This window comes from Diaporthe amygdali (assembly GCF_026229845.1).
Source record: "Diaporthe amygdali strain CAA958 chromosome Unknown NODE_7_length_1459731_cov_64_868725, whole genome shotgun sequence".
Classification (NCBI taxonomy): domain Eukaryota; kingdom Fungi; phylum Ascomycota; class Sordariomycetes; order Diaporthales; family Diaporthaceae; genus Diaporthe; species Diaporthe amygdali.
In genome coordinates this window covers 697,727-714,457 of record NW_026517027.1, presented here as the reverse complement: position 1 = coordinate 714,457, position 16,731 = coordinate 697,727, and the positions used below count along the sequence as shown (strand labels likewise).

The 16,731-nt window shown below is 51.4% G+C and overlaps 8 protein-coding genes across 8 annotated transcripts; 5 read left to right on the top strand and 3 right to left on the bottom strand.

Annotated features, from left to right (window-relative positions):
* Positions 1–519: 519 nt before the first annotated feature.
* Positions 520–3,348, top strand: J7T55_013858 (uncharacterized protein; the record flags this gene model as incomplete). Its single annotated transcript, XM_053140772.1, has 2 exons — positions 520–1,800; positions 1,930–3,348. The coding sequence occupies 2 exons, from the start codon at positions 520–522 to the stop codon at positions 3,346–3,348; spliced, it is 2,700 nt and encodes an 899-aa protein (XP_052996195.1).
* Positions 3,349–3,593: 245 nt separating this feature from the next.
* On the top strand, positions 3,594–4,073 carry J7T55_013857 (uncharacterized protein; the record flags this gene model as incomplete). Its single annotated transcript, XM_053140771.1, has 1 exon — positions 3,594–4,073. One exon carries the CDS (start codon positions 3,594–3,596, stop codon positions 4,071–4,073), a length of 480 nt encoding a protein of 159 aa, XP_052996194.1.
* Positions 4,074–4,673: 600 nt separating this feature from the next.
* Positions 4,674–5,904, top strand: J7T55_013856 (uncharacterized protein; the record flags this gene model as incomplete). The annotated part of the gene is made up of 3 exons (XM_053140770.1): positions 4,674–4,693; positions 4,758–5,150; positions 5,412–5,904. The coding sequence occupies 3 exons, from the start codon at positions 4,674–4,676 to the stop codon at positions 5,902–5,904; spliced, it is 906 nt and encodes a 301-aa protein (XP_052996193.1).
* Positions 5,905–6,087: 183 nt separating this feature from the next.
* On the bottom strand, positions 6,088–7,885 carry J7T55_013855 (melibiase; the record flags this gene model as incomplete). The annotated part of the gene is made up of 3 exons (XM_053140769.1): positions 6,088–6,177; positions 6,519–7,627; positions 7,756–7,885. The coding sequence occupies 3 exons, from the start codon at positions 7,883–7,885 to the stop codon at positions 6,088–6,090; spliced, it is 1,329 nt and encodes a 442-aa protein (XP_052996192.1).
* A 1,087-nt stretch (positions 7,886–8,972) lies between these two features.
* Positions 8,973–9,392, bottom strand: J7T55_013854 (uncharacterized protein; the record flags this gene model as incomplete). The annotated part of the gene is made up of 1 exon (XM_053140768.1): positions 8,973–9,392. The coding sequence occupies one exon, from the start codon at positions 9,390–9,392 to the stop codon at positions 8,973–8,975; it is 420 nt and encodes a 139-aa protein (XP_052996191.1).
* An 843-nt stretch (positions 9,393–10,235) lies between these two features.
* Positions 10,236–11,630, top strand: J7T55_013853 (serine/threonine protein kinase; the record flags this gene model as incomplete). The annotated part of the gene is made up of 3 exons (XM_053140767.1): positions 10,236–10,471; positions 10,603–10,886; positions 10,999–11,630. The coding sequence occupies 3 exons, from the start codon at positions 10,236–10,238 to the stop codon at positions 11,628–11,630; spliced, it is 1,152 nt and encodes a 383-aa protein (XP_052996190.1).
* A 700-nt stretch (positions 11,631–12,330) lies between these two features.
* J7T55_013852 (Cell wall protein PRY3) lies at positions 12,331–13,077 on the top strand (the record flags this gene model as incomplete). Its single annotated transcript, XM_053140765.1, has 1 exon — positions 12,331–13,077. One exon carries the CDS (start codon positions 12,331–12,333, stop codon positions 13,075–13,077), a length of 747 nt encoding a protein of 248 aa, XP_052996189.1.
* Positions 13,078–14,205: 1,128 nt separating this feature from the next.
* Positions 14,206–15,602, bottom strand: J7T55_013851 (bys1 family protein; the record flags this gene model as incomplete). The annotated part of the gene is made up of 2 exons (XM_053140764.1): positions 14,206–14,891; positions 14,945–15,602. 2 exons carry the CDS (start codon positions 15,600–15,602, stop codon positions 14,206–14,208), a joined length of 1,344 nt encoding a protein of 447 aa, XP_052996188.1.
* Positions 15,603–16,731: the final 1,129 nt, after the last annotated feature.

The window sequence follows — 16,731 nt, the reverse complement described above, 5'->3', positions numbered from 1 at the left end:
ACATGAGCCACAAGCCCAGTGATACCAGCATCTCCGCCTTTGCTGGATCGTTTGTTTACACACGCCCGATTGACCAGCCCCTAGCATCGGTGTGTCCACTTGTGTGTCCAGAGTTTCAGCTCTCGTGCCCGGAGGTATATGGAATATCAATGTCTCGCCTATTGACGGTCTGGCGGGAGAAATGTGGTTTAATATGAGAGGCTGCAATACCGTGTCCTTCTCGCTGGATAGCTAAGTCACCGCTTTTGGCCAGCTGCCAGTTTCATAGCCATTATGCTTTTTGATTCAGACAAGCTTTGTGCAACGTGTGCTTATGGCAGAGATGTTTGCTCACTCACATGAGAGTGTTGAGCGGTTGTCGTTGGCAGGAGTCAATACCGAAGTGCTGGTCGAGAAGGAGGCCGGAGAGCTACCACTGTCGAGGATATAAGGACACAGCGTCACCCGTCATCTTAATACCCGGTTTCGTGAAGCTTGCTAGCCTCCTCAGTTTCAAATTTGATACCATCGACAATCATCATGCGTCCAACTATCAGCTTAGCCGCTCTGCTGGGCAGTGCCTTCACTACTGCCACCGCTAGCCGAGGAAACATGACCTCTCCGGATGCCACCATTATTCCCGGCGCCTATATTGTTGAATTCCTGGACGGCAACGACCACACGTCATTTTACGGCAGCCTGAGGGCCAACGATATCAATGTCTCCCCGCGGATGAATATGACCTTCAAGTTATTCAACGGTGTCTCTTTTTCCATCACGAACCTCACTGGGCACACCAAAACTGCCTCAAAGATATCTGTCATGCCATCCGTCAAGAATATTTGGCCTATGCACCGCTATCCTGCTCCTGGATTCCAGCGTTCGAATACTACCTCCTACCACAACCCCCAGGATACCGTTGACTTTGTTTCAGAGCCAGACAACGCTACCGCCATCGGTACTGGTGCTTTCTCTCCCCACGTGATGACACAGGTTGACCGCCTTCACGAATTGGGATACACTGGAAAAGGATCTCGCATAGCAATCGTCGACAGCGGAGTCGACTACTATCATCCCGCCTTGGGAGGATGCTTCGGTGAAGGGTGCCTGATAGCTAGTGGCTATGACCTTGCGGGTGAAAGCTACGATGGAACCAGTGCTCCTCAACCAAAACCTGACCCGTATGACAACTGCGATGGCCACGGCACCCATGTGGCCGGAATCATCGGCGCCAGGCCCAACCCCATGGGGTTCATCGGCGCAGCTCCGGGGGCCACGCTTGCGATGTACAAGGTCTTCAGCTGTACCGGTATGGGAACCACCGAAGATCTCCTGATCTCTGCGTTCAACATGGCTTTCGATGATGGCAATGACATCATCACCGCCTCAATTGGCGGACCTGGCGGATGGAGTGAGGGCCCTTGGTCCTTAGCCGTCGGTCGCATCGTGGAAAACGGCGTCCCTTGCACCCTTGCTGCCGGGAATGATGGCATAGATGGGATGTGGACGCCCAGCAAAGCCGCAGACGGCAAGGGTGTTACTGCTGTGTCTTCCTTTGACAATATTAAAACGCCTTACCTTCTTTCCAAAGGCAGCTACTCCACAAATGCGTCGTCTTCTGAGTCATGTCCCGGCTCAAAGTCCTTTGGGTGGCTTCCCGGTTCCCCTCCTTTAGGAAATATCTCGATGCCCCTGTGGGCTACAAGTCACGACCCGACTGTGGAAGACGATGCATGCGCGAGGCTCCCTGCTGAGACCCCGGATCTGTCAGATTTCATCGTTCTAATACGAATGACCACGGCTTGCGAAGGTTATATTCAGGTGAGGAATGTAGCGGCCTTCAATGCTCAATATGTACTTTTCTACGCAACTTCAATGGACGAGTAAGTGAGTCCATTATTATCCTGTTTGCTTCTGCTAACACGAGGAAGATTTCTTTCTTTTGAGCAGCAATATTACACCGGCTACACAAAAGGAACAGGGGTGGTATCTCCTGAGCAAGGCCTAGAGTGGGTGGACCTACTTAGCAGAGGTTCAGACGTGCACTTGACCCTGATCGATCCCTCAAACTCCGGCTACGTACCCGCAGAAGTGCAAAATAATCTGACTGGAGGGTTTGCGAGCTGGTATACAAGCTGGGGTCCGACATTAGAGCTCGACGTCTATCCTTCCGTAGGAGCTCCTGGGGGAAAGATACTCTCCACTTACCTTCTCAATCAGGGTGGTTACAGTGTCTTATCCGGTACCTCTATGGCCACGCCTTTGATTGCGGCGGTGTATGCTCTCGTGGGTCAAGTTCGAGGTACTTATGACCCTAAGGAGCTGGCAATGGCTCTTTCCAGCACCTCCCAAGCTCAATTATGGAACGACGGCTTTGGAACGATCAACGGCGTCGCCCCGGTCCCACAACAAGGTGCAGGACTGGTACAGGCGTACGATGCGGCATTCTTGACGACGCATCTGAGTACCAAAGGCATTTCCTTCAATGACACGGTCAACCTCCGAAACGTGACCTTCACCATTCAGAACCTAGGATCCGAATCTGTGACCTACGAGCTTGGGAACCGTCCCGCTTTGACTATGAACACTCTTTTTATGAATACCTATTACCCACAATCATTTCCCAATACAATAATCGCTGCGACTGCAGATATAGAGTTCTCCCAATCCCTGGTAACGCTGCCACCGAAGGGACGCGCCGAAATAACTGTGACGCCAACCTTTGCGGCACAGCATGAAATTCTCGACGGGCTCTTGCCCGTGTACTCAGGATACATCACAATCAACGGAACGAATGATGAAAACTCGGTCATACCTTACCTCGGTGTTCTAGGAAGCATGATGAATGCTTTCGTGATGGACCAGAATGATGACGAGATGCTTGGATTCAACTTCGCCTGTGCAGAAGAAGGCGAACGGCCAACCTACCCGGACAACATCACCTTCGATCTACCGTACCCAACCATGGAGAATGTTCCCGAAATCCTGGACTGGACCGAGATCTTCGTGTACCCTTCGGCCGAGTTCAGTCTCAATTTCGGTACTAGGGTTCTCCGCGCCGATGTCATCCCTCTATCGGCCAACTACACCGGCCCAACAACCACGGTCCTGGGTGAAACCATCGCAGGCAGCGCTTACGGCTTTCCGCAATATTACCTGCCGCGCTACCCCTCCTGGGTGCTTTTCGACGGGATGCTGGCAGACGGGTCTGTCGTCCCCGAGGGCCGTTACGCGCTTGACATCAAGGCACTGAAGCTCTTTGGGGACCCGGATGACCTGCTAGACTACGAGAGTCTGCCAAAGATCCCCTTCACAATTTCCTACCAGGACGGTCCGAACAATACGGGCCGTATGGAGGGACGGCTTTGAAGAATTGTTATGATGGGGGTCAGTGTTCCCGGGCGGAAAGTGGACGCGTGTGGTCAAGGAATACACGTGCACGCAGGCCTCTCCCTGCTAGTCGCACCGTTAGCAAACATCTCGGAGAGTCTAGTTCGTGGCCCCCCGTCTTGCCGAGCTCGGTGGACCAGGAGCCTCGTGATGAAATGATAAATGCTCTCTTGTCTTTTCCTTGGGCTTTCTTTGGGTCACTATCATTGATAGAACAAAACAAAATGCATTCACATCCCATCGGCCATATCTCCATAGGCGTGAGGAACTACGAGGCAGCCAAGCGCTTCTACGGCGCGACGCTTCCCCTCATCGGGTTACACCTCGTCTACGACAGCACCACCACCACTCCGTCTCCCTCCTCCGAGGACGATGGGCCTCGCACTCTAGGGTACGGTCCCGACGCGGACAATGAGCTGCTCAATGTCTTCGAGTATGGTCCCCACGCGTCTGCGCCGGGGCCCGGCAGCCACATCGCCTTCAACACGGACAGCCGGGACGTCGTCGATCAGTTCTACGAGGCGGCGATCCGGAACGGCGGAAAGAGCAATGGCGGGCCGGGCGTGAGGCCCCATTACGGAAGGAATTACTATGCTGCATTTGTTATCGATCCCGATGGGTGGAGGTTGGAGGTTGTCTGTAAGGAGGAGGTTGGTGGAGAGGCTACACAAACGGAGCTCGGCAAGAGTGCGGGAATCCTTTGAGTTGCTCTCGATCAGTGAGAGTTGCATTTCACGCTCTAGGAGGGAGCATTCACGACTTCTAAAATGACATTCATTGCACTTCTGCTTTTCCATAGACATCTTGGCTTGTTTCGTCAAAGACACAAATCGCGGTGAGCTTGCAGAACGCTGCCTGATTGGTGAAGACGGATATGGTAGGCCTCCTGCGTTGGCTCAAGCAGCAACACGGCCTGAATCAACCAACAGCACAACTGGATTAAAATTCGGAAGCCTGCAGCCGGCGCAAGAGGCCTTTCTCGAAGCATCTGACATCACAGCAAACAAAAGAAACAGGATAGGATGCAGAAACTGTAACGCTGTGAAGGGGATGTGCGCTTCAGAATGTCTTTGGCTAGATGACTTGTCACACACATTCTCCTCTGCTCATACCCATATATAAAGCAGAGTGAACAGAGCACGTCTAGTCTGATTTATGTGAAGAAGTCCTCATGTCTCATTGGAAAAACTCGATGGTGAAAAAGTGTTCCCACCCAGACTACTAGTAGTCCTTCGGAATTCCTCCAACTCAATTACTACTCATTCCGAATTCAACTGATAGACAATTCCACGGAGACATTCGCCATGAGACCAACATACAAGGAGTGAGTTACAGTCTCTAAATACTAGTATGTGGTACAATCGAGCCGTAAATAACAGTTTGGACAGCATCATCGAGTCGGACATCATCAAATTTGTGATCGGTCCCAATGACAAAGAGTTCAATATCCATAGCGTTACGATCTCGAGTCTATCAAAGCCTCTTGGCGTACTGATTAACGGCAACATGCGCGAAGCCACGGAGAGATGTGTCAAGTGGCCTGATGTCGACGAGAAGACTTTCGTGCGCTTCGCCCAGTGGGCTTATACTGAGACCTACGTGACGGAGGAGCCTGACATCCTCCTTGACCATTCTGTCATTGGAGCTACAGCATCTTCCACAGCAACAGAAGCGCTGCCACAAAGCAACACATCAGCCGAATTACCGCTATACTCTCTCCTCAGAATCAATTCTGGCCAGCCCAACAAGAAATATGGTTGCTTCAACTATATTTGTGGTTGGTATGGGAAGAGCAATAACTCACGTACCAACTACCAGGTGACGTGTCTTGTTTGCAAAAAGTCTTATTACACAACTGCTTGTGCAAAATGCTGCTCCGCATACTCCGACTGCCCGACATGTGGACCGCCAATCAGTACTGGCAGAACGTCGTGCAAGAATACCAGCTGCAATGGCACCTTTTATCACGGCAACAACAGTCGCACGTTGAAGTGTCCAAAATGTCGCCAGGACTACACCACTAACTGTTGTAGCTATTGCAGTTCCGCACTCGCCGATTGCGCAACCTGCGCGGCCCTGACCAAGTCGTCAATTTTCAGCAAAAGAGACGAACTCATCGATACCTTCTTGGACCAGAGCGGTAGCTCCTACCCTACGTCAAGTCCTGCTTTCTCAGCTCGACCAAATACCGAGAGCTGTGAGAATTATACCGGCGTCTTCCTTTGCCATGCGAAGCTCTACGTCCTGGGCGACAAGTACGACATTCCAGCCCTGAAGCAGCTCAGCTTGCACCGACTCCACGCCACGCTGAAGGAGTTCACTCTCTACCCGAACCGCATGAGCGACATTGCAACTCTTACCAAATACGTGTTCCAGAACACTGTCCCGGAGGACGAGATTAGAGACATGATCACGCTGTACTATGCCTGCATCGTTGAGGATGCTTCAAAGCAAGACGGTCTGGAGTCACTCATCGACGAGATTCCTGATTTTGCGTTCGGATTGATCCGCAAGATGAGCGAGAGGCTTGCTTAGTGAGGTGCATGCATGTGTCGCAATAGTGCTTTAGAAAGTACAAGCCCAAAGTCGGGTGTCCGCTTTGCGGCCACAGTATCTCTGGAATTTATACAAAGGACACAAGGGGAATACGATGAGCTCTTGTGGGATAACCTCTTGTGGGATAACCTCCTATGGGGTAACCTCCTATGGGATAACCTTCTATGGGATAACCTCCTTTAGGGTAACCTCCTGTGGGATAACCTCCTGTGGGATAACCTCCTGTGGGATAACCTTTGATGGGGTGGCATTCTGGAGTATAGTTTCCTTTGGGATAATCAGTTGTAGGATGGTTTCTTATCGGATAACTCTGTATGGGGATATAAGCCACAGGGGGACGTGTTGTTTTTTGTTTGAGAGTGCGGCGGTGTTGTTCTAATAGTGTATGTGACTAGAAGCTTTCACACAATTGATCACACGATTGTAAGCCCACATTCAGGCTATCAGGAGATTTTTTCCTGCTCTTAGCTCCTAATTGACTTTATGAAACCCACTGCATTGGTCACACCCTTTGGCTCCTAACCGGGCCATCCGGATTAACTATACTTTTTCACCGCCGTCAGCTTGTAAACTTTCGCCTCATGGGGAATTACCTCAGCTGAAAAGGCTGGTGACTTCAACGGCCCTTGTTCTTCACCTGTCCAGAGATCCTTGACTGTGTAAGACCTCCATTCCACAAACAAGTATCGCTGGATGTAGAGACTCATCAGCGCAAGCTCCGACCCGCGGTTCAGAAACGCAACGGCTACACTCCCATCGTCCAACTCCCTTGCCCAATACTGCAGCTGACCATCTTGCTCCTCGTAGACAACTGTCGCTGCGATACCCAGCGGGTCTTGGTTGATGGCAATGATGTCTTTATTCGTGACAGTGGCAAGCTCGTAGCTCGAGAGCGTCTGCACGTCGGTCCCAATGAGTAGCGGGCTGGCCACCATGCACCACATGCTGAAGTGCGCGCGATACTCGACATTGCTCGCCCCGGCGCCAACAAGCCGCGGGCTCAGGCCGTTCAGCCCGACTATGAGCATGTCGTAGTCGTTCCACCCGCCCGGTCCCGCGTACTCGGCCAGACTCACGTTCTCACCCCGGGTGAGCATGTCCAGAACGTCAAAGTAATAATCCTCCCGGAATCCGGGATAATTGAAGTCGTCGCTAATATCCTGCCCCATCCGCCAGTGGTTCGCCCCCTCGTCGCGTGCCCAGGTCCAGACGTCCGCCCATCCACAGTGGCACGCGTGGTATACGATATCGCGGCCCGTTGCGCGAAGTTCGAGTGCCATCCGGCGTACGTCGCCCCTAACTAGTTCCTGTGGGGCTTCTTTTCCCCTTGAGCAGCAGCTGTCGTATTTAAGATGGTCTACTCCCCATGAAGCGAAGGTCACGGCGTCTTGATCCTCAGATCCCTCAGTCGTCCCAGTGAACTTTGCGCAGGTCGTCTCCCCAGGCCCGCTGTAAATGCCTAGTTTGAGGCCTTTGGAATGCGCATAATCGGCGACGTACTTAATACCATTGGGGAACTTTTCCGGATCGGCCTCAAGGGGCCCTGGATGGTCTGATCGGTTCCCTTTGTAACGCTGCCAGCCGTCGTCGATGTTGATGAAGTGGTATCCTGCTGCTTGGAGGCCACTGGAAACGACAAAGTCGATGGTGGATATTACAATCGACTCGTTGATGATCGGGCCGAAGTAGTTCCAGCTGCTCCCTTTAAGAATGTCAGTAAACGCACTCACTTTCACATATATAGTGAGGCACTCATCCTAGCACATCATGTACAGAAAAGTGGCCTCATCGTTGTTGTGCGTAGCTGATGAATCGATACAAAGTACTTACATCCCATCGGTGGTGTCAAAGCAAGATCATTGGGTGGGAGTGGCTCATTCCCGTTATCTGTAGAGCTATCCCGAGACTCCAGGCTCTTGACGAGCCCGCAGATGGCGGCAATAACGAAGATAGACCGCATAACTACGACTGTATTTTGACCGAAACAAAATGATAGTACGTGAATGACTGGCTCTGAAAGCCTCGGTGAGGGTCTCACCTTAATAAGGGTCTTCAACCGCATCCGGCTGAGGTAGCTTCTTAGTTTTCAGCCAGCTTTATTAGTGACGCTCGGCCATGGCTCGAGCTACATAAGTACCGTGCCTGTTACAATGCACCCAAGATGTGACCATTGGCACCTTGCAGCGGTAATCACGGAACGGCTTCCTTTAACCTCGGCACCGTAATTAGTTTCAATGTTACTTCAGGGCACACTCGCAGATTAGGAGGCCTGGAGAATCGAGAGGTCTACACATGAGTGTCAGCGGGGAAGATGCCAAGCCAAAAGGCATCCCATGCCCCTCGTATATGTCGTCTGCGTGTGCATGTCCCCGCGAGGCCCTAGCTGCGGCCATGTCACCAAGCTTAAATGTTGCGCTGGTCTTGCATCCTGAAAAGGTGGGAGTTGTACGCGAGTGCAAGCCGCAACGGCCTGCACAGGGCGACAGCTCGCAGCTAAGCGGGGAGCGGCACCTATGGGGTGTCGCGCGAAATACGTATCATAGTTGTGCAAGTTCTTCTGGGGCCCGAAAAATCTCCCCCTATAAATAATCTGGCAACACAAAGATCACATATCTCCGAGTATATCGGGTCAGCCACGTGAAGTCAGCCGTGTGCATCACCGCCAGATTTAACTACGAAGCCGCTCTCGTCAAACGAAAATTCAATGCGACTGTGCGCTTTGATACCCAAAACGGACATACTTGCAGATCTAGACTGCTTGGACGGCACGGCACGATTAGCCATTCTTGCCAAGACAAAGTATTCATTGATCCTCGAGTGGCTTGAGAACGTATTCAGAGAGGGTTTGGTCACAACAATTAGGCCAATATAAAGGGGATCACGAGGAAAATCTACAATTATTCGCTCCCAAATACTTACACCAATGAGAATCGGCGGAATGAGAGGGCGTGCAACGCGGGAAGTGATTAAGAAGAGATCCTTTGGTAGCACGCTTAGATCCAGCTCCGACTCGGTACCGAGCGGCGATCTCCATTGACGCCCTTCGCTCAACAAATTTCCTTGTCATCCACGTTTTGCACCTCTCTGAGGGGCGAGCGTCGGCTGAAAAGCTTGGCTCGATGGAGCCTCGGGCAATGGCTGGAGAAAACTTCGTGGAAATATTTCGAATCGTCCTGCAACTTCTTGTGTTTGTACTTGGTCAGCAGAGACAATGGTTTTCTGAGAGCTGCTACCGCAACGTTGCAGCTAGTACGGGGGTTGGGCTCGACGAACCGATGCAAAAGCAAGTGAGTAAGAGGCCCGAGGAGGAAGTCCCGCTCGAAATCTTCGTCCTCTTCATCGTCCCAATCACCTCCATCGTCAGAATCCAAGACGCTAACACATTTATCTTCCGGTCCTGTTAGCTCGCAGAATCCATCATTCTGCTGCCCAGTGAAGCCCATAGAATTATTGGCGTTCGAAGACATGCTGCACGCGTTTGCGCTCAATGACAATGGAGAAGACTGGGTTGTCTTCCCGGGTTGTGAAGGCTAGGATACTTGTCGGGCGGCTAGGATTGTAATGACGTTTCTTGTGATGAATGCAGGAGTAATACCAATTGTATGTCTCGGAAGAGAACCGAGGATATCTTATATAACAATAAGGTCTATACCCGTCTCTATGTTCACTCACTAGTTACATGGATGCATTGTTCCTTTATCTGTTTTGGCGCGTACAAAGGTCCTCTACCGTTGGTTGACAGCGAACCGAAATGATATTTTGGTTCCTCACGCGCATATTGATTCCAAAAATAAAATTTTTGAAATACCCTCAGCGCCCAGCTGGTGTGCAATTGTACGGTATCAGGTCGTATCACAGGCCGTGATAAGAGCTATAATTGGTTCGCGACGACTAAGACAACAACTGGTCCTTGTTGGCAACTTTGGCCTGAATGATCACCTGCGTGGGGCGGTGTTGAAGTAATCGTATTGGACAGTTGGGTTAGGGCAGCCGCCACCTTACCTCTCCGACGTGAACTTTCGAGCCTCTTTGATCCGTTGCAAACTGATGCAGAAGCGGCTAGAGATCGTCAAAACCTTTCGCCAAATATGCCACCGTGAGCTTAGTTGCAATTTTTCTTTTGTTGCAGTGGTCGATACCCGGAATGCCGATTTGATCTTACTACTACGTTCGCCGTTGTCTGCCTTGTGCTGCCACAGTACTCACTGCTTCTTCAGTCGCCGGCTTGGAGTATCTCGCAAGCTACCCAAGCTCAACGCCGTCGCGTCTATACGAATACTTGTTCTCAAGACTTCTTCGCTCTAATTAACATGGCTCCAAACCAGACCGATGATGCAGGCGCTGCTTTGACAGCTGACACCGAGCAACAAAGCGGCGTTGTGGTGACCGATTCAGGTGACAGTGAAGAGGGCAGAGATGTATACCGACCGGGTGGATTCCATCCAGTCTACATCGGTGATGTGTATGCAAACAAGTATGAAGTGATGAGCAAGATTGGTTACGGACGCTATTCGACAGTGTGGCTGGTTAAAGACCTCTCGAAGCCGTGAGTCCATCGTCTCTTCGACCCCTCCCCTGTCCCGTTGCCGGGTCTATACTAACTCGGCCTATAATGTGCAGGACGAATGATGAGCACCGATTTTGGGCTCTCAAGGTTCTAAGTGCAGAGTGTTACAGCCAGGATAATCCCATCTTCGAGAGGGAGATTCTCACTCACCTTCGCGCCGGAAACCGTAAACTGCTGGGCTACAAATACATTTGCCACCTCGTTGACGATTTCGAGCTCAAGGGCCCCAATGGTAACCACGTCTGCCTCGTTTTGGAGCTTATGGGAGAAAGCTTGCGGACCTTCGGCGTCTGGTTCCAAGAGCACATGGTGCCTACCCCGATCATGCGCAAGTTCACCTTCCAACTGGTGGCTGCCCTCGACTTCGCTCACGAGAGTAACGTGATTCATACCGGTATGCCATTTCCCTGAGAACCATGGTATGAGCAATCAAACTCAACGGATTCTAGATATTAAACCCGACAATATATTTGTCAAGTTTCGAGATGTGCAACGTATCGAGTCAGAGTACCTTGTTAAGGAGCCCATCCCGAAGCAGAATAAGGCCGAAGAATGGTACACTCCGATCCAAGCTCGGCCGTTACGGGCATACTATTTCGGGTCCGATCTCACACGGTTTAACGAGCTCGACATCGCCTTGGGCGATTGGGGGGTGTCGAGCTGGGCCACCAAACATCTAACTGAAAACATCCAGCCCGTCGCTCTTCGGGCTCCCGAGGTCCTTATTCGGGCTCCGTGGGATACGAAAGTCGACTGGTGGAACCTCGGCGCTGTGGTTTTCGAGGTGTATCGTGCCGTTCGCCTGTTTGATGGACGAGTCCCGCCCGACGGTCACTACGAAGTTAGAGAACATCTGGCGGAGATTGTCGACCTTTTCGGCCCATTCCCTAAGATCCTGTTGGAGAAAGGTGATGCCACCGCCCAGGGCATGTTTGACGATGAAGGAAGGATTAAAGACGCCGAGCCAATGGGCCGTCCACCCCTCGAGTCGGAAGCATTTCTACCAGGTCTAAATCAAACTTCGAAGGAGGTATTTGGGTCTTTTCTCCGGGCTATGATGAAGATAAACCCGGACGAGCGGCCAACACCTGAAGAACTTGTGCAACATCGTTGGTTGGACCCAAAAAGCCGATGGTGACATTGGCACACCTCGTTCTATCAAGCTGCTTGAGCCGGTCTGAGATAATCGCCGCCATCTGTCAGCATAACTTTCTCTAGGTTCCAAGCCACTTAGCGTTACATCAATAAATGGCCATTTGCATGCAGCATGTGAGTTTCGTCATTGCGATGCTGGACTAAAAGTGCCAGTAAAGAGACGCTTAGCAGCCATCATCGGATGATCGAGAAAGTGAAATGATGGACATTCATGAGATAGCGTGAGAGGCTACATGTGAAACTCGCCAAATCGCCTCATCCCAGCTTTGAGGTGCAATCCGGCCATTAAACAGAGTAAAGGGCCCCAATAGCTGAGCGGAGCACCAAAAAAACATGCCATGAGTGTAGGGCTGATTATCTCAGCTGAACGGAGTTGTCTGGTTCTGAGATAAATCTGCTGTCGCGCTTAGATCCTGGCCACCCGCTGAAGGCTGACGTCCAATCGAACTCTGTGGAGGGTGCTATGATGGGGCAAATCTTATAACCGCCGACGCTGAGCAATTGAGGCAACGGCAACGGCAGCAATGATTAGCGCCATAGAGGGGGGTCAGAGGATGTACTTTTGCTATAGATGGCCGGACCCGATTGTCCCTTTGTTATATATTGCTTCCTCAAATGTCTCGACGTCTCCGGACCCTTGCATCCCTGCCCGTCAACTTCGGATAGCTTCAAACACCAACTCAATGCCTCAAAATCTTTATTTCCATCTTCCAACGAGCCTTCTTGGCTTACTCGCTTCGGTCCTCCTGGCACCGACCACCGCTTCTCCCGCACCTGCGCCAGGCTCTGTACAAGTCCAAACCATAACCATAACCGCCCCACCGAGCATTGCCTCAACCGCTCCGCAGTTCACAGACACCGCGCGCTTCACCTCCGCTATCCTCAACAGCACGAATTTCTTCCGGAGTGAACACAATGCCTCCGCTGTGATATGGAACCACACTTTATCAACATACGCGTCCTCGTACCTCGCGTCAATGGGGTCTGAATCTCCCGACTCGGGGTCTGAGTGTGATTTTTCCCACTCAGGCGGTCCATACGGGGAGAACCTAGCATTGGGCTGCAATGAGGTGACGGGGTGCGTGGACCTGTGGGGCGACGAGCGGGAGCAGTACAACTACGACGACCCGGCATTCAGCGAGGAGACGGGCCACTTCACGCAGCTCGTGTGGAAGAACACTACGGCCGTGGGTTGCGGCAGCCGCTTGTGCGGTACGAGAGGCTGGTATCTCGTCTGTGAGTACTGGCCGCGCGGAAACATTATTGGCCAATTTGACGAGCAGGTCGGGCGTCAGGTCAGCGGCACCGGGAGCAGCGGCACGGCAGATGGTGCTCCAGGAGATAATGGAATGTGGAGCCATGCTGCGAGAAACGGGCCCCCACCATGGCTGTTTTATCTGATCACTTTGTCATTTTTAGGTCTATGGTAGACCCGTAAAACAATACAGCAATATCTCACGTCGCATCTACTGGATCATGCATACCAAATTTTCAATTATGATAGATTCTAATTTAAAGCCAAACATTTTCAGGAGAATTACCCCAGATGGACCACGCATGATTGTTGTGCACATGTAAATACTGATATTGAGGTCGTGCACTGAGTATGAGGGTGTTTTAATTGACTCGAATCTTCTCTGGTCTAGCTTTTTGCTGGTGCTTTCACCAAATACCTACAATAGCATCAGTTGCGTCACATATATTGTTGGAACAACACCGCCGCGTTCCCAAAAACTCGTAACACGTCTTAACAGAGCCATCTGTAGTTTATTTTACTTCCAGTATAAAATATTATCCAACATAAATTTATCCAACGGGTAATCCTGCAAGAGATTATCCTACGGGAGGTTATCCTACGGGAGGTTGTTCTACAGATTATCCCGCAGGAGGTTGCCCAAATCAACTATAATCTACGGGAGGTTATCTAATAAGTAAGCCACTCAGAATTGGTTACTCTGAAGGTTAGTTTCTTTTAATAACTCGCGCTACCTTCATTTACTTATTCTACATAAAAATTGTAGCCGCAAAGCCGCTATCTATGCTTAAGCTCGTACGCTGTGGACGAGTCAACGTATACCTATTCCACATGTACCATGAGCCATGTAAACAGATGATTAGTAATAAACCATGACTAGGAAGCTCTGACAGTAACTGTATGGATGGGCATGTATTTAGTGAAGGACGAGCTAGACTTGGACGATTTCACAACGTATTTAGAATCTGAACAATCACCAACGAAATGGCTTGAAACGCGTTTATGGTTAAGTACAATGAATGAAGTTATCTTGCGATGAGAGAAAGCTCTCACAGACAGCATTCATGTCTACCGAGCCATTGAAACAACATTCCTCCTCCCCCCCCTCCTAATTACACTATAATCAACCCAAGAGTCGGAAAAGAATGAAAGACATGGGTATCTAAATGCAGAAGAAAATTGCAGAGAATAGAACACAATGCCGTTATCTTTTTTATAATGTGCTTGACTTTTTATCAGATTGGAGAGCCGGCGGCTGACAGATTAGTCGTTCCCCTTCGTTCCCATATAGATAGGCATCATGCTACTCTATACCGTCCGTCATGTCAACAACGGACCCCTGCTCCCTCTCACCACAATCTTTGCACTTGGCGTCCGCGTCCCAGCTTGGCTTGTCGTTCTCCCACTGCCTGGCGTGCCAGTCCTGGCTGTCGTCATCTTCTCCCTGTCCTTCCGCGGAGCGAGCCTTGTTGTACCCGCGCCTGGTCAACTTGCGCAGCCCTGACGGACCAGGAAGGCCCGGATCGGGAAGTCCTGGACCGGAAAGTAGTTTTGGTACGTCAGGTGGTGTAACAGATCGGGGAGGGATCTTTGGTAAGTCAGGCGGTAAATATGGAGGCGGTACTTCTGGGGGTGGTCCATATGGAGGAGGTACTCCAGGTGGCGGACCATATGGGGGTGGTTCACCTGGTGGCGGCCCATATGGTGGCGGACCATATGGTGGCGGACCACCTGGTGGCGGCCCGTATGGGGGTGGTTCACTTGGTGGCGGCTTGTATGGGGGTGGTAAATATGGTGGTGGTCCATATGGCGGTGGTTTACCCGGGGGTGGTCCATATGGGGGCTTATCTGGGTACTTAGGAGGAGTATAGGGGGGGTATTTGGGCGACGGCTTCGGATATTTCTTGTCCTTGTATTCCTCGCAGAGATACAAGACCAGGTCGCTGAAGTCATCGCAAGTTTTCTTGCCGCCGTCGTCAATCTCGCAACCTGCATATCTATGTCAGTGACCAGATTCCAGGGGAAGATACCATCGAACATACCATCATCCCAGTACTCAGCAGGGCAGTAGTCTTCTTCAGGCTTGAGAGACACCTTGTGGCCCTCAAAGGGGTGGCCGTACTTCTCGTACAGGTCGTAGTAGACCTTCTTATCGTACTTCTTGTAGTAGAGGATGAGCTTGTCCTTGTCCTTGTACCACGAATCCTTGTCGGTGACAATTTCCAATGCTACGCCACCTTTCAAGTACTTTTCAACGTACTCCTGGCGGCAGCCAATCGTGTAAGGGCCGTCCGTGTCCCAAGCAACAGACCACAAGTAGACCTCGAACGGGCAAAAATTGACAACCTTTGCGTGACCGTACCCCTCATGATAGTCTGGCTTCTTGTGGAGGTCAGGCTTTTTCGGGTACTCTGGCTTCTTGGGATAGTCAGGGTTCTCCGGGTAGTAGGGTTTCTCGGGAGGCTTTTCCGGATAGTAAGGCTTCTCAGGAGGTTTGTCCGGATAGTAAGGCTTCTCAGGAGGCTTCTCTGGATAGTAGGGCTTGTCGGGGTATGGAGGCTTGCTCCCATAATCAGGGTAGGATGGCGGCGGGGGGTCGCCATATCCAGGCTTCTTACCATAGTCTGGGGGATCAGGGACAGCTAAGACGTCTACCGCCGTAGCCCACAGGCCGGCCAGGACGTAGTGAGTGAGACGCATGTCTGGCTCTCTGAGGACAGACCTAGCGAGCGATACAAGCGGGAAACAAATTGCTTGACTGCAAATGAGAAGTCAGGAAGAAGAAGGGAGGAAGGAAAGGAGAACAACCTCTCGAGATGTGCGGACAAGTCTATTATATCCCCAAGCTTCCAATCTCGCCCCAAGATGTTGATGTGATAGGCCCGTCCCCTTCTGTTGAGCGACACATGCCAACACTTGTTGACTATTCCATACTGATATCATCATGAGGCTCACATCAACAATCTCAACCCTCTTTCCAGCCTGTGATCAAGATGGAGCACCCTGATAATAACCTCGGACTGTTATGTAAAAGCTCATTGTGCACACAGTCTGGCAAGGCTACCAGTTGTGTGAACTGTCGTCTGTAGCTCTTGTTGACGTCTGTGCGAGCGACGGAGCCTTCTCTGAGCTGTGCTTGAGCTTGAGCTTGAGCTTGAGCTACGAGTAAGGTGATGATGGGCTGATAATGATCGACCTGTCTGCCTGGTGATTACCCATTTGTGGCTTGTTAAGAAGGGGCGTTGGTTGGGAGCCTATAACTATGAGACCTTGTCTTGCTCGAAGGTCCTGACAGAAGTAGCCCCGAATCCATATTGTCCGCCGTGATGCAGGTGCTCAGTTGATTTCAGTTGAAAGGCACTCAGAGCTCAGCTCTATTTGCGTCCTTGCTGTCCAAGCTCTTCGTTGCCTGGTCATTGTTGAGCTTCAGCCAGGAAGCTCCAGCTGTCTTAGCTCATTTCGAAGCTCATACCCACCTAGCCACGAGAAGCTGCCCCGGGCACTTGAAGCTAAGTACAGGCTGCCCACAAGCTCTTAAAAGAGCCCACAAGATCTGAGCTGTCAAAGTAGTCTGCGAACTCCGAGGGCAGTGCTGGGGCTCGTGATGTCTTGAGTCGTGTAGCATCTCTGGTGGCGGCATGCCATTTGTCTGACAGCTGTCAGGGAGGGCATGGCGTGGGGCCCAGCGCCGCCAGGGGGGTTGAGAAGACGTGGCTTGACCACATCGGTGGTAGCTCTCTCGAGGAGCTATTTGTGTTTGCCACGTTGACCGGTCAAGTCAGTGTAGCAGGGACGGGGTCTCTCAAGATGACATGCCGGGTTGCAGTAT